Genomic DNA, 17609 nt, shown 5'->3' with positions numbered 1-17609 from the left:
TATCCACAACAACCAAACTTGCTTTGCAAAAATAGGACAAGCAATGGTTAGTCCAAACATCTTGGTGTTATTTTTTGTACCATGCAACGGCCTGGATCTTATGGTTATAATGATGGAAAAACTGTCAGCCTTCACCGTGGTTAGAACTGTAAAACTGGTTTTCCATTTTTTGATGCCTTGTTCATCCACAAGAGTATGCTGTCAAAGTCCCTGAAGATAAAAAAAATTTTAGAAGTCATTTGAATTGGTGATGAACTCCCACTTTTATGCTATTTCTGTATCTGTAAAGAACCTTCAAAATTGGAACCTTGTTGAATGATGTATATTTTGGTTTTTAAAGGCATAGTAGGTTCATCATTACTCTTGAAAAAAAGTGCTCTGGCCTTCAAAAACTAAGTTTATGTTCATGAGATGTCAATTTTCCCCATAATGATTGATGTGGCTACATGCCAGGCATATGCTTGGTAGTCTGTGAATTAAACGTTTGTATAAGTTTGTATGTAGCTCAATTTCAATTATCAAGAATTCCAATTTAAAAACAATAACAAGTACAGCTTTATGCAGCAGAAGCATTTGAGTCTTCACATCTTTTGAGGATTCAATGGACAGTAGTGCAATCCTTGAATTATTTTGTGATCTTTGGTGATTGACTCTTAAGATAGCATTGTCTGATTGATTGCAGTTGAATTCACAACAGAAGTTATGTGGCTTTCAGGTGCTATTTTGTAAGATTCCTGTGACCATTTTAAATGCAGTTCAGATCTCTTTACAAACCATATAATATTATAACCACATATTTGTGGATAATGATTTTAAAAATCCTTGCATTGTAATTTTAAAATTTTTGATATTTGCACTTTCACTTTAATCCAATGTGTACATCACAATCTCAATTCTGCTATCTGCAAAATAATTGAAACGTGAAGGATAATCATTGTTTTTCATTTCTTGGTTTGTTCTCTGGGCGAAATATCTGAGATTAGCTTCTTACCCTTCTTGAAGACTTCAGTTTCGCTCATGCTGGAGATCAAACTAAGTCTTGAATGGTGAAGTTCATGCCAAAGAAATTGCTAGATGTTTGTGGTCGGCTTTCTTTGAGGTCAATGATGTGTGTTGTTACTTCATGGCTGACCATTGTTCCTTCTAAGCTGCACAGGCCACACACAAATTGGCTGCTTTAAAGGGCCAAGGCATGTAAACAAACCACTCCCTTACAATAAATAAAAATTAGAGTCAGATGTTGACCACAGAATACCATTAATTGTAGTTTTGGTATCCAGTAGATACTGCACCCTTCAGTAAATGCTTTTTTTTAATCAAACATTGATAATTAATTGTCATCATGTGAACCTATTGCCTAGGAATTAAATGGGTGTGTTGATAATATTCAGAGTTTCAACTCTCAGTTTTCAGCGATTATATTGTGAAAATGAGACCTGTTCTGAACCTGGATGTTGATCCTTGCACTCCAAACCTACATGTTGCTTGTGATCTGAATTCTGGCTGGTAATGAATATTTCAGTTGTTTTGGAGTGTATGACTCAAGGCACAGTACTAGAAAGGGCTCAAATCCGTTTTTACTTGTTTGGTCATATCTGACAAACCTGTAGATTGTGGCATTTCAAGTACTTTTTAAATGCAGTCATGATTTCTGCCACTATCATTTTTTTCAGTCAGTGAGTTGCACACTCTTTGTGGATGAAAGAAAACTCTCCTCAACTTCCCTCCAATCCTCTGACTCCTTGGATATATGTCCTGCTATTGGCCTCACGCTGAGGGAAATAAATACTTGTTATTTACTTTATCTCAGCCACTTACAATCTGTCTTCAGCATCCTCTCTTCCAAAGCAAACTATGAATGAACAAGCTTGCATTCATATAGCACCTTTCATGGCCTCAGAGCTTTCCAAAGAACTTTCTAACTAATTAGGTACTTTTAATGTGTATTCTCTGTTTGGATGCAACAAACATCTATTTATCACTTCCAGCAGTAACTTCCCTTTAGTATTTCATAGTATCCCAAGTGATTCAATAGCTTAGTTAGTAACTATCATCAGAACGCAAAGACAGATGAGGAAAAAAATATTGTATGCCAGGAACAGATGACAACATCACTGGATTTCCACCCTGGTAGGCAAACGTCTAACCATGTCCATTGTTAAAAGAGTTTGAATAAAAGAAACAGGTATGTCATTGATTTTTTTAAAATTTCATAGAATACACACACACAACACCAAGAAATGCTGATGCTACAGACACACAGATATCTAAGAGAAACAACATATGAGGCCATTAAAAAGAAGCAAATAATCCATTAGAGTTCATTTGTAGAGGAATAGAATTAAAAAGCAGGGACTTTATGTCAAACACGAATGCAACCTGGGTACTGTACTTGGAGCACAGAAAACGGATCTGGTCTTCATATTATAAAGAGGATGTAGTGACACTGGAGAAGATACAAAAAAAAAGCTGTTCTACTGAAATTAGAACTGGGAGATCCAATTTATCAGGAATATTGATCAGGCTCGGCTCCTTCCTCTGGAGAAGAGAAGACTGAAGGATGAGCTGTCAGAGATTATGAAAGGGTTTAATAAAATAGACATAGAAACAATGGACTAAAAGTACATGCAAATTTTATGAAGTGATTGTGGCATGCAGCTCATTGTGACCTGTGCTATAGGCTGCCTGCACACAGATCAGGAGTCCTAACAGTGTGTGATGCTGGTGTGTGTTCCAGCAAACTCGAAGGCAGTCTGCCCCACTTAAAGGGAAGCCATGCTAATTGACTGAGGGCTGCAAAAGCTGATGGTTCAAACAAAGTGTGGTAAAGTGGAAGACAAGGCCAAGAAGGGGACTCCAAGATTTTGTGAAATTGCAGCGGTGGCAATAGTGGCAGAGGTGGGCTTGAAGAGAAAAAGTGCTACCGTGGGAGTGGTCAGGAGGCCCTCACATCAGAATCCCCAAAGAGCATGGGAATAGGTGGTGAGGGAGGTAAATGTCTGAAGTATGACCCTATCGACCTGGCAGAATGATTTCTCAAACGGAAAAGGTCAATAAATGCAACTTCTTTTCACCTTTTGAAACCCACCTTTCACACTGTTCAATTTACCACACCCCCATCACTCAATCCTCAACACTCAGGACTCATGCCTAAAGCCTAATATTTCCATTGTCCAATCCTAACCAGCATACACCTTCCACTGTGGTGTCAGATTTGCATCTACCTCCACATACCTCCAGCTGTGATAGGCTTTTCACCCAAGCTGAGTGCCACATAGACACTAAAGTTCTTAACATCATTCTTGAATCTCTAGGTCACCCATAACATGAGGAGAACCAGAGAATATCTGGGGGAGAATGAGAGAGAAGAGAGACTAAGTTTGAAGGTGTCATCACAATTACATAGAACACATTTCCTTTCGGAGCAGGGCTCTCCCAACGGAGTATAAAAGTCGAGTGCAAGTCCATATGTTTTTGTGGCTGGTGTGACCTGCAGTTGTTGGACTGTTAATTGACTTTAGATGGGATATCTGTTCCCATTGAAAAGGTCCCACCTCTCAGAGCTGCCTGTCAATCGCATGGGTGGCAGTTCTCTGGTCCTAGGAGCACCACTGGGAGTGATGAGCTTGCTGGGAGTGCAGCAAGTCCCAGAGGGAAGTGAGCAGCAGTGGAGCTGGATTTCAAGGTAAGTGTTAGGTCTCACAGGAGCAAGACAGAAGGCCCAGAGAAGGAAAGCATGGTTGTTGGTGGCTGAGTTAGACAGGGGCTGGATACCTTGAGGATGGCGTCTGACTAGCACAGTGCACCCTAAAAGGAGGCAGCCCTTGCCTTGTCTGGTCAGCAATCTTTCATCAGAGCCCCAGTTTTTCATTAGTTTTTCTGGATTTTATTTATTTCAGATTGTGCTCAAACTGATTGCAATACCCTATTGCCCATGTGGGTATTTTATGCTAAACTACTGTCTTTCAAAATCATTTCGTACGAAGTGTTGCCAACAGTCTACAGTATGGAAACAGGGCACACAGCACAAGAGGTTCTTCTATGGTAATCCAGCTGTCTTCATCGGATGGGCTTGGTGCTGCATTCCAAAATGACTTTATGCAAAGAGTCAAAAACAGAAGTTGCTGGAAAAGCTCAGCAAGTCTGGCAGCATTAGTGAGGAGAAATCAGAGTTAACGTTTCAAGTCTGGCGACCCTTCCTCAGAACTGAGTCAACTCTGATTTCTCTTCGCAGATGCTGCCAGACCTGCTGAGCTTTTCCAGCAACTTATGTTTTTGTTTCTGATTTACAGCATCTGCAGTTCTTTTGGTTCTAATTTATGCAAAGAGTGTTTAGAATGTGGAAATCACTCAGTAAGGACTAGTTAAGAACATAAGAATATAAGAACTAGAAGCAGGAGTAGGCTGTCTTGGCCCTTCGAGCCTGCTCCGCCATTCAATAAGATCATGGCTGATCTTTTCGTGGACTCAGATCCACTTACCCGCGTTCTCACCATATCCCTTAATTCCTTTATTGTTAAAAAAAATCTACTTTTTTTAAAAAACGTTTACTGAAGTAGCGTCAACTACTTCACTGGGCAAGGAATTCCACAGATTAACAACCCTCTGGGTGAAGAAATTCCTTCTCAATTCAGTCCTAAATCTGCTCCCTCTAATCTTGAGGCTATGCCCTCTTGTCCCAGCTTCACCTGCCAGTGGAAACATCCTCTCTACTTCTATCTTATCTATTCCCTTCATAATTTTGTATGTTTCTATAAGATCCCCCCTCAATCTTCTGAATTCCAATGAATATAATCCCAATCTACTCAGTCTCTCCTCATAAGCCAACCCCCTCAACTCCGGAATCAACCTATGAACCTCCTTTGCACCCCCTCCAGTGCCAATACATCCTTTCTCAAGTAAGGAGACCAAAACTGCACACAGTACTCCAAGTGTGGCCTCACTAGCACCTTGTACAGCTGCAACATAACCTCTCTGCTTTTAATTTCAATCCCTTTAGCAATGAAGGACAAAATTCCATTTGCCTTCCCAATTACTTGTTGTACCTGCAAACCTACCTTCTGTGATTCAGACACAAGGACACCCAGGTCCCTCTGCATAGCAGCATGCTGCAACTTTTTACCATTCAAGTAATAATCCTTTTTACTATTACTCCTACCAAAATGTATCACTTCACATTTATTTACATTGTATTCCATCTGCCAGACCTTTGCCCACTCACTCAATGTATCTATGTTCTTCTGCAAAGTTTCACAGTCCTCTGCACACTTTGCTCTGCCACTCATCTTAGTGTCATCTGCAAATTTTGACACCCTACACGTGGTCCCCAACTCCAAATCATCTATACAAATTGTAAATAATTGCGGTCCCAACACCAATCCCTGAGGCACACCACTAGTCACTGACTGCCAGCTAGAATAGCACTCATTTATCCCCACTCTTTGCTTCCTGTTAGTCAACCAATCCTCTATCCATGCTAATACTTTACCCTGAATGCCATGCATCCTTATCTTATGCAGTAGCCTCTTGTGCGGCACCTTGTCGAAGGCCTTTTGGAAATCTAGGTACACCACATCCACTGGGTCCCCATTGTCCACCTTGCTCGTAATGTCTTCATAGAATTCCAAAAGATTTGTCAAGCATGACCTGCCCTTCATGAACCCATGCTGCGTCTGCCCAACGGGACAATTTCTATCAAGATGCCTTGCTATTTCTTCCTTGATAATAGACTCAAGCATCTTCCCCACTACAGAGGTTAAGCTAACCGGCCTATAATTCCCCATCTTTTGTCTACTTCCCTTTTTAAACAGTGGCATCACATTTGCTGTTTTCCAATCTGCTGGGACTGCCCCAGAGTCCAGTGAATTTTGGAAAATTACCACCAGTGCACCTGCTATTTCTCCCGCCATCTCTTTTAGTACGCTGGGATGCATTCCATCAGGGCCAGGAGACTTATCAATCCTTAGCTCCATTAGCTTGCCCAACACTACCTCTTCCGTAATAATGATTGTTTCCAGGTCCTCACCTACCTTCGTCTCTTTGTCAATTTCTGGCATGTTATTAGTGTCCTCCTCTGTGAAGACCGATACAAAATACTTGTTCAATGCCTCGGCCATTTCATCATATCCCATAACTAAATTCCCCTTCTCATGCTCTAAAGGGCCAACGTTTACTTTAGCCACTCTTTTTCGTTTTATATATTTATAGAAACTTTTACTATCTGCCTTTATATTCTGTGCTAGTTTTTTCTCATGTTCTATCTTACTTTTCTTTATAGCTCTTTTTGTGGCTTTCTGTTGACCTTTAAAGTTTTCCCAATCTTCTAGTTTCATGCTGTTTTTTGCCACTTTGTATGCCTTCTCTTTCAATTTGATAGCCTCCCTTATTTCTTTAGACACCCATGGCAGATGACCCCTTTTCTTACAGTGATAGTAGGAACTGCAGATGCTGGAGAATCCGAGACAACAAGGTGCAGGGCTGGATGAACACAGCAGGCCAAGCAGCATCATAGGAGCAGAGAGGCTGACGTTTCGGGCCTAGACCCTTCTTACAGTCCTTCCTTTTCATTGGAATATACTTGTGCTGAGCACTTTGAAAGATTGCTTTGAAAGTCCTCCACTGCTCGTCAACTGTCCCACCATAAAATCTTTGTTTCCAGTCTACTTTAGCCAAGTCCTCCCTCATTCTATTGTAGTTCCCCTTGTTCAAGCACAGGACCCTGGTATTGGATTTTATCTTCACACTCTCCATCTGTATTCTCAATCTCCTTCCAAGAGGATCCCTAACTATGAGGTCATTAATTATTCCTGTCTCATTACACAGGACCAGATTTAGGATAGTTTGCTCCCTTGTCGGTTCCATTACATACTGTTCAAGAAAACTATCACGGATATACTCAACGAACTCCTCCTCAAGGCTACCCTGACCGAGCTGGTTCGACCAATCTACATGTAGGTTAAAATCCCCCATGATAATTGCCGTACCATTATTACAGGCATTAGTTATTTCTTTGTTTATTGCCCGCCCCAATGTGATGTTATTATTTGGTGGCCTATAGACTACGCCTATCAGTGACTTTTTCCTCTTAGAATTTCTAATTTCCACCCAAATGGATTCAACCTCATTCTCCATAGAACCTATATCATCTCTCAGCACCGCCCTGATGGCGTCCTTGAATATCAGAGCTACACCACCTCCCTTACCTTCCTGTCTGTCCTTCCGAATAGTCTGGTACCCTTGGATATTTAACTCCCAGTTGTGACCATCCTGTAACCATGTCTCCGTAATGGCTACCAAATCATATTCATTCGCGATGATTTGTGCCGTTAACTCATCAACCTTGTTACGAATGCTACGAGCATTCAGGTAAAGTGCCTTTATGCTAGCTTTCTTACCCTCATGATTTCCAACATCTCTAATAATATCACCTGAGTTATCCTTCCTTTTTGCTTCTTTCATAGTCTGCCTTGAACTTAAACCCTCCTGCACACATGCTAACCTGCTGCTTACCTTTTCATTTACCATCATACTCCCTGTCGTTTTCCCTTTCCCTTCCCCCCAACTCACTCGTTTAAAGTTGAGACAACTATCACAGATACATGCAAGGGAGAAAGAAATAGAAAGATTTGTTTTTAAATTAGTTTAAGAAGGGTGGGAACAAGCTCATGTCTGTGTTTATTCTGTACAAGAACCTCTTGTGCTGTGCACCCTGTTTCTATACTCTGGATTGTTGGCAACACTTTGTAGATTTTTTTTTCCCCTAATCAACCTGTTCAGAGATCTTATTATACACTTCTGGATTAGGTGGGACTTGAATGTGGGCCTCCTGACGCTACCGCCATGCCCCAAGAACCCTTACAGAACACTTTATAATTAATGATTTTGAAAGGCAATAATTGTAGCATAATCTAACCACCCGACAATAATGTATTTCAATCAGTTTGAAGTCTGAATCAATCAGAAAAAAATCAGAGTCCAGACAAATGAATCGGAAGCTAGGGGTTTGATTAAAGATCACTAATCTGAAACATTGAGCTGGATTTTCATTCAGACTTGTGGCTGAAAGTTGGGTTCAAATAGAGGTTCTGGGTTCTCACTTATTGGCAGCGAGACAATTTCAGCAATCTTCTGGGACGTCACTTCTGAATTAGTCACCTCTGCATTCACTATCATGGGCACTCTATGCCACTGGCCCAGTTCGAGGGCCAGCAGCTCTGAAGACCTGACTGCCCCTAAGGAAGAGTTGGATACTGCTGAGGCAGATCAGGGAATGCGAGAGTGCATTGCACAGCTGTGAAGAAATAAACAAAATCTAAAGTGGTGAGTCTACATGATGGAAGGGAAACCCTTCCCTTAGATTGGACTGATCACAATTAAAGCCTGTTCCTTCAGCCATGGGTACTGCCTATTCTGCTCAGTGATCCCATAATTTTCTCTTTTTATTTCCTAAAGCCAGGTGATAACTTGGCACCTTACAGAAATCTAGGTCAAGAAATTAAGATTTTATAAATAATGACTTAATTTGTACATTTTAGAAATACATTTATTCCATAATTTAGATGGATTTATACTTTTATTTGATTTTCCTTACATTCCATACTCCCAATCAGAAGGGATAATGTGCAAAGTTGAGGTAAGCATTATTTGAGTTTGCCCTAACTCTGATTTTGGGGTTATGCCTGCAGCTGGTACCATTTCAGTGATGACGTTCTTCGAAGTGAAGATGTCTCACACATTGTTCCTCTCTCTGGTTAAATCAGAGAACTATTCCCCAGACGCTTTCTGTTGAGAGCCCTTCTTCTGTTTCTCCTTCTTGCAGCGCCTTGCCTTGCTCTGTGTTGCCTATTTACATTCTCCAAGTAACATTCTCTCTCCAGGGAACTGTCTAGTAATACATCCGTGTCTAGGGGCAATGACTTTGCAAACAAGCTTTTAAGTCAGCAAAACGTCCCTCAGCACCGTAATACTCCCTGTAGATTTTAGTGACGTCAGACATCTGTAGAAAACATCCAACGCTTGTACAGCAATGATCAGAAGAAATCAACCAACAACTAATGTAAATGTGGTGGCTGAACTTTTTTAAATAGAGCTGGTTGGGTGTCTTTCCTGTTGTTGGACAAGAGTTTGGCTGTCTGAGGTTGAGTTTATCAGCTGGAGCATTGAGTTCCAAAATGGCACCTTGTTGTTAAATTACTGTTACAAACTGGATGACATCATAACCTGCTTGATATGTATACTTCTGTTTGATGTTCACTGAGCTTATGTTATTTTGGATGTTGCATATTTTATCAAGTTATTCCAAAGATACTCCTAAATCCTGAAAAATGTGTAGTCACAAGTCAAATTTATTGTATCTATCTTGGGGCTTGATCGCTAGATGTTAGAGAATGAGGAAGAGAGTATGTTTATTTTAGTTAGTAGAACTTAATGCAAATAATTCTAACACATTATTTTTGTAGACCAGACTCCCACCCCTACTCGATTTCTGAAGAACTGTGAAGAAGTTGGACTCTTTAATGAGCTGGCATGTTCCTTAGAGCAGGAGTTTCGGAAAGCACAGGAGGAGGAAGATAACAAAAGGGTATGTGAGTATATTGTCTTGGTGTACATTTTTCTGCTGTAGGATCTCCTACTCTTTCAGAAGGAATGGTTTGGAAAGTCTGAATAACTCTGCACTTTCACTTCTTTATATGCCAATTAACAACAGCTTGCTTTGATGCAAAAATTGATTCACTTTTTGATAAGCTCTTTGGTGCTGTGCTAACAGAAGCTGCCAGACTGAGAAAATACCACATAAATGAATATTTACAAGTCCCAATAATAGATCAAACTTTAATGTTTAACTCTGTGCTCTCGCTGTGACACAATTTACTGGATTAAAGGTTTTTCCTTCACTGTATCTGAAAGAATTTGAATAAGAGAAATTTTATAAATTTTGCACAGAATTTCTGACAACACACAACACAGAAACAAAAGCATTTCTGTTAAACTAATCTGTGTTTGATTCCATGGGTAGCTTCCTATACCATGTACCTCATCTCAGCATTTCAGTGAATCTTTCTGTTCCCTTTTCTCTCTCACACACATCTAGTTCTGAGGACTGAGTCTTTTTATTTAGTGCTTTTTTTAAAATTGTGGATTGAAATGAGAAAAAAGCTCTTTTAAAATCAGTGTTTGGAAGAGTGCTATAGTTTAGAAAGCAAGTAACCTGACATCTATTGCAGGTATTGTGTATTCAATTGATTGAACAAGCAGTAATTGAAGTTTGAGTTGTAAGTGATTTGGAGATGTAAGGGTTTACGGATATAGCTGAAGTGGACAACAAGAAGTCATTTGGCCTATGGACTAATGACCAGTTATTGATGACTGGCAGCCACATTCACATTTCTGTAGTGGAACCACTGTGATTAGTTCTCAGATAATTGAATAGCTTAGAGCTGGGAACAAGTTACTGAGAGAGAGAAATGTTCAGCTCCTCCCCAGTTCGGGAGCAGTCTTTCTGTTCACTTAAAACTAACTTTAAACCTGAAGAAAACCATTTTATATATCCTGAAACAGTTGTTGTAAACTGGTAACTTTTAAGTGATAAATCTGAGACTTTTTATAAATGAACGGGTCATCTTGTGTCTCCTACCAACCAGTGGAAGCACCTGAAGAAAGACAGCTGCAAAACCCTGTGCTGACCATGAGTAAAGTCCTAAGGGGCAACTCACCAACAGAACCTTAAAACAAAGAGTACTGAACTGTCTTTTCAGTTCTTTTTTCCTCTGCCATAGCCTATTTTTACCTACTTGTTTGTCTATGCAAAGGATAGCTTATAAGGAGATTAAACTTTTAATTAGTGATATTATATGCCGATGGTTTGTAACTTTCTACTTCTAATAAGAGTCTAAATACCTGTTATAAATATCGATTCTTGTTCAGTGCAGAAACCTGGTCTGTAATTTCTATCAACCTGGGTCTGAAAGTGAAGTAATTTGGTGAGCTTTGCATAAGTTATAACACTTTTAACTTCTGTAATTACTCCCTGAATACTGGGGCTTGATTTTCAGTGCACTACCTCAGTGAAGTGTAACATAGCTTGCTTATGAAAGCATCTAAACTATTTGCCTCATTGCAGTAAATTCCGCATTCAACCATTCTCTGACTAAGGAAATTCCTCCTTACTTTGTTACTGGATTTAGTGGTGATTATACTTTGTACATAGTTTCTAGTTTTTGGAAGAGTCTCCCTGAATTTATCTATAAAGAACCCGTCAAGCCACCTCTAAGTTTTCTCCATCTTTAATTGTTCAAACTTTCTTGCCGTGCTCTCAGTTTTATTACTGTTCTTGTAAATATTTTTTACACTTTAAAAAAGGACATAGATTCATGAGATAAAAGTGTAGAGACCGGAACAATTCATAATATTCTAAGGACATCTTAACCAAGGTTCAAAATGAATTTGAGTTCAACACTTTTGAATTCAATACCACCAAAAATAAATCCCAGCGCTTTCTAAGCAATGATTTGCTGATTGCAATGATTCAAGACTGATAAGCACCACTTGAAGGGCAATTAAGGATGGTTCATCAATGCTAGCCTAGCCGGAGATGCCCATATCCCATGAATTAATGAAACATTTTTTATAATTTGTATCCCCACGTCCCTAGATTCCTTTGCACTTTCATGCCATTTAGTTCCTTACACTGTAAGGTACTGCTAATGCCTTTATTTCCCTGACTGTGTCACCTTACATTTATCTATTGATTGAATTTAAACTTAATTTTAAAATCTGCTAGTATTTAAATATCATCTTGTATTATGTTGCACTTTTCTTCCCTCAATATTAGCTATACAATTTGATATCATGCGCAAATTTTGATATTGAGTTACTTGTTTCTAAGTCCAAATAATTATTGTAAATTGTGAATAACAGTGGTTCCACTACTGAAATTAATTGCTCCTTATATGCACGTGTCAAGCACCTACAATTACATAGATGAGCGAATGAGCTGAAATAAAGATAAATGGTTTAGATTAGAGATGATTTCACGATATTTAAATTTAGGACATAAATATTTCAGAGTATGTAGTATTTTGAAAAGACAAACAGAATGGCAAAGGAGAAAGGTATAATAATAAGGTAAGAGATAAGAACTTTAGTGAGGAAGGATCTCAACTCAGAAAATCATGAAGTAGAATCAATATGGATGAATTTTATGAATAGCAAGAGTCAGAAAATGCTGTTGAGAGAAGTTTATAGGTAACACTGTTCTCCTGGGTGGAGTCTTTTTTGAAGTATTCAACCATGCAACAGGCAATGTAATAATTGTGGGAAATGTTTAATCTTTGTAGGAAGGACCAATTAAATAGGCAACAGGGGTACACAGGATGAGTGTGGAATGTTTTTATGATTGTTTATAGGAGCAATATGTTGTGGAACCAGCTTGGGATAAAACATGTTTAGTTCTAGTCTTGTGTAATAAAACAAGGTTAATTAGTGTTCTTGTAGTAAAACATCTGCTGGGAACCAGTGATCATAATATAGTTGAATATCATGTTCAGCTTGAAAGCGACGTACTCCAATCTCAGCCAAGAATCTTAAACTTAAATCTTAAAGAATGCCAATTATTTATAGGTTTGAGAGGAGAACTGGCTAAAGTTAATTGGATAAACAGACTAAAATGTATGACCATTAATAAATAATGTGAAACCTTTAAAAAAACAATTGAAAATGTCAAAAACTCAGCAAAAAATCCCTTTGCATCTTATTAAAGTGGTTAAGGATAGTTTTACATGAAAGAAGAGGCATATTATTGTTTTGTGCAAGATTATAAATCTGAGGACTATTTTGGAAAACAGTAAATGGCGACCAAAAAGTTAATAAAAAGGAGAGAAAATAGGATGAGAAACTAGTCAAGAATATTAAAAGGGAGTAGCTGGGTAAATATTGATTCCTTAGAGCTAGAGGCAAGAGAAATTATGGGAAATTATGACTTGGCAGACATATTGAACAAACATTTTGCATCTATTTTAACAAAGGAGATATAAGTTGCTTACCAGAAATAAAAGGCAACTTAATGTGGTTTACATATAGTAATATAATTTTTGGAATTTGAATTTCAAAATGAGCTAACTGCACGTTAGTTACTTCTGAGAAGGGTTTTAACTAAAAAATAATGCTATCAGATATTATTTTCAGGACAGTGACATAAATCCAGTATTTATCAGAAAGAGGTGAATGCAGTAACCTGTGTTGTTAATGGAAAGGTATTCTTCTGTTAAGTTTATGATGGGAGGGATAAACACTTAAGGCCAGTTGCTTATTTTTTTGTTCAGAATAAATCTAGGATTGTGCAAATTTGTTTAAATTCTGTTCTGAAGATACCATAATTGAGTTCAGGAGCAAGTTTACTTTCTCTCCCAGAAAGTGTTTAAGGTTTAAGGCATCAGTTACCTCAGCAGATAGGTTTAGTCTTTAAATCGTCTAAAACAGTAAAGCATGTGTAGAAATTTTCAGGTTATTAGAAGTGAGAAAGTTTAGGCTCTCAAATTTGTGAAATATTCATGTCAATAGACTTGGGAAAGGATTCATTGAATTATCTCCATACTCTATAGCAAAGAAACTGTAATGAGTCAGAGAAGCAGAAACCTAGGATTTGAGATAAGAGTGTAATTTTTCTGGATTTTGAGTCTGAATAATAGATAGTCTTGGGAAGTAGCCTGAAACTTTGTTTATCTTAGTTTTCAAGTCTTTCTAACCGTCTTCTATATTTAGATATTATGTCTTTTTAAATTTCTTCTTTTGAGTAACAAACTTCCAATCTGTTAAAGAAATTCTGCAGCCTTGTGTGAATATGTCTATAATTAACCGTCACATTAAATATCTACTCAGAGAAAAAACATACTTGATCTATCAAATCAGATCTATGTCTGGGATCTGACATATCCAATAGCACCACGAGCTTGAATCATAATTTACTTTTAGCACCTAATGTTAAGGTAATATCAACGGAGAAAAAGTAGTGGAGAAACTTAAAGGGCTAAAATCCAACAAATCCTCAGGACCTAATGGCCCACATGTTAGTGTTTTTAAAGAGAGAACTGCAGAGATAATGGATGCACTGGCGAAGATCTTTCAAAATTCCTCAGCTTCTGGGAATGTTCCCTGTAGCATAGAAATATTGGCAAACATAACACTGCTATTTAATGGAAAAGAGAGAAAGAAAACAGGAAACTAGAGGCCAGTTAGCTCCATGTCAGTCTTTGAAAATTTTTTGGAATCCATTATTAAAGTAATCTTAGCAATCAAAGTCTAATGTTTCACAAAAGGGAAATCATGCATACAGTATAATATATTATGCAACAATAATACGAGCACTGGGAGGCTTTGATGGAGACATATATGAGTGTTTGGCTATGAAGAGTTGCAACACAGGCTGGGGTTATTTTCTTTAGAGCAGAGAAGGTTGAGCGGTACCTAATTGAGGTTTAGAAGATTATGAGGGGCATAGATAGGGTCAATAGGAATCAGAATTTCCCCTGAGTAGGCGGTTCAGTTACCAAGGGGCATAGATTTAAGGTAAGTAAAGGGGAACCAGAAGATGTAATATACCTAGATTTTCAAAAGGTATTTGATAAGGTGCCACAGAAAAGGTGAACTGTGAAGGTATGGACTCTGTCCTGAAGTTAGGGGTAATAAATTAGCAGTAATAGATGATAAATTAACAGACTAGAAGCAAAGGATATACATAAATGTGGCATTTTCAAGTTGGCAAGCGGCAGGCCAGTGCCACAGGAATCAGTAATGAGTCCTCAGCTACTTACAATCGATATTAATGACTTAGACAAACAGTAATTTAAAACTGATGTTACAAAGCTAGGTGGGAGTTGGCAGGAGGAAACAAAGATGAAAAAAAATGTAGACATGTGAGTGGAAAACAAGATGGCAGGTGGTACGTAATGTGTGATATTACTCACTTTGGTTGGTGTAATGGTCGCAGCAGATGTTATTACTAGATCTGGCTTGATAGATCATAATTTTACTTGTTTTAATTCTAACGAAGTGGTCTTTTATTGATCCATAGGCATGAAATGCTGCAGGTTTTGCTTTAACAACAAAAGAGAAATCTATAACAGAAGGAATGTAGCTAAAATAGAATAATCCAAACTATGTACCTATTATACAGATTCAAAAATTTTAAATGCCTGGTAAAGGTATAATCACAAATCACTCCTTTTCTAAATTGAAAAGATACAATACAGGTTTTCAATAGCAACCAAAACTCCACTCCTGGTACAGTGTTCAAAACACTACTATGGTACTCATACCAGAGTCCCTGTACCTAACCCTTTGGTAGGTTTAAGTCACTTACAACTTTTAAAACCAGAACTGAAGATCGCTTCTTCCTGGAGTCATCATACATTTGAGCTTAAACATACTCAGTTTACATAACTACTTCCAGTTTTTATCCCAACATTTCTGGGACTAACATTAACTTTTCACTCCAAGGTAACACTAAATCTATCATTCCCTTCTCAGAAGCACTGCAGTATTCAGCCATTCATTTCCAAGGTCTTCAGAGGACTAACTTAGTCAAAGTCAAAAGTTAAACTAAAAGCCTCTCAGTTATGGCCATTTCTATTAAGCTTAAAAAATGCAGATTTCGGAATGCTGTAACAAACCTTTGAGGTCCCATTATTTACCATGCTGGTTATAAACATTCTAATATAAACAAAAGCTTCTTAGTGCACAAAATCTATTCAGTCTACAGCCAGGCTCCAAAACTTTCTAAAAGACATCACCATGGTTACAGAAATACTTATGAGTTAACTATTAGCTTCAGACTCAGAAAAACTCATCAATTATCAATCAAAATCACAAAATCCAAGCTTATAGTAACTAACATTAAAATTATACATGTAAATTAGACAGATTACATCACACAGAATTTTTTTTAAAAAGATGAAAGCTCCTAAATAGTGATGTCCAGAGAGGCAAGTAATAAAGGTTAGCATACAAATAGAGCAAGCAATAGGAACTTAGGAACAGAAGCGGGCCATTCAGCCCAATGAGCTTAGCCTGGTATTCATAGATTATGGCCGATCAAATGCTTCAATGCATTTATTCCCCTTCATCCCATAACCCTGTGCAGTAATAGGAAAGCAACTTGTATATTGGAATTTATTGCAAGTGATTTGGAATACAGGAATAGAGAAATTTTGCTATTCTTGTACAAGGCTTTGATGAGACCACACTAAGAATACTATGCATAGTTTTGGTCTCTATTTTTAAGGAAGGATATATCTGCATTGGAGACAGTCCATTGACCCTCTTATCCTAGGTACCATCCTGTGATTAGAGATTAATAAGTTGGGTATGTATTGTCTGAGGTTCTAAGAATGGAAGGTGATCTCGTTGAAAAGTGCAAGGCTGTGAAGCGGCTTCATTGGGTAGAGAATGAGCAGTTGCTCCCCTCTCTGGAGAAATAAAATATGAGGCACAGTCTCCGAATAAGAGAATAATTGTTTAGAAGCCATTTTTTAACCCAAAGGCTAATACATCTTTGAAATTCTCCACCAGAGAGAGTTGTCAATGCTCCATTGTTGAATAGATTAAAATTGGAGTCCACTTATTTTTTGATCTCTCTGAAAATCAAGTGATATGAGCAGTGGGTGAGAATGTGAAGTCAAGACCCAAGGTTAGCCATCAGAATTTAAGAACATAGGAGCAGGAGTGGGCCATTCAGCACTTCAAGCCTATTCAGTCAATCTAGATCATGACTGATCATCTCCCTCAATGAAATTTTCTATCTTTTCCCAATTTCCCTTTATGTAATTAGTATGTAGGAATCTATTGATCTGTGATCTGTCACCATGATCTGTAATCATATTGTTAGATTTTACCTTCAACAGGATATTTGTACCTGTTGAGGCAGTACTTATGTTAGTTCCCGTAAGACTAACAAGACTAAGAACTAGTCATGGGTAATGTACTTACAGCACTACAGCTCCTGGTATCTACAGATATGTTTTACAATCACAGGTACTTCAATATGTGGGCTTGTACAAAGGTATTTGGTCATAAAGTAGCACACTTCCATCAGTGTGTTGTGCTTCAAATAGCCACAGTTAAAATGAAGACACACTTTATACCATCAGGTCATGTATAAAGATATGGCGATAATATCATGAGTACATCTATTAAAGATATACTACATACTAGCTTCAAGACATAACACAACACCCTGTCTTGAACATATTCTGTGACTCGCTTCCATAGCCATCTTGGGTAGAGAAATTCAAAGTTTCATTACCTTCTGAATGATGAAGTTTCTCTGCATCTGAGTCGTAATTGGCTCATCCCTATATTCTGAGACTGATTCCCTGATTCTACCCAGCACCCACAACTCAATCCCAGCTATGGAAAACATTCTTTCTACATCCACCCTTTAAGTGCTTTCAATGAGATCACTTCTTATTCTTCTATACTTCAGATTCAAGAACAGCTTCTTTTCCACTGTGCATAGTCATTGACACTGTTCCAGCTCCCTTCGAGCCAACTGTCTCAGAGTGAACAGGATGTCTGACCTTCCTGTTCTTGTCTGTCAGCCAAGGCTCCCTGATTGG

The 17609-nt window shown here is 38.2% G+C and overlaps 1 protein-coding gene across 2 annotated transcripts in view; it reads left to right on the top strand.

Moving 5' to 3' along the window:
• creb5b (cAMP responsive element binding protein 5b) overlaps positions 1–17609 on the top strand; it is a 408265-nt gene that overhangs the window by 80359 nt on the left and 310297 nt on the right. For both annotated transcript variants that reach the window (XM_048615065.1, XM_048615073.1), the window contains exon 4: positions 9459–9580. In XM_048615065.1, coding sequence (XP_048471022.1) covers positions 9459–9580 — 122 coding nt within the window. The remainder of the gene's footprint in view (positions 1–9458; positions 9581–17609) is intronic.

This window comes from Rhincodon typus, chromosome 2 (assembly GCF_021869965.1).
Source record: "Rhincodon typus isolate 14 chromosome 2, sRhiTyp1.1, whole genome shotgun sequence".
Classification (NCBI taxonomy): Eukaryota; Metazoa; Chordata; class Chondrichthyes; order Orectolobiformes; family Rhincodontidae; genus Rhincodon; species Rhincodon typus.
Note: the sequence above shows the minus strand (reverse complement) of the source record. Positions and strands in the feature narration are given on the sequence as shown.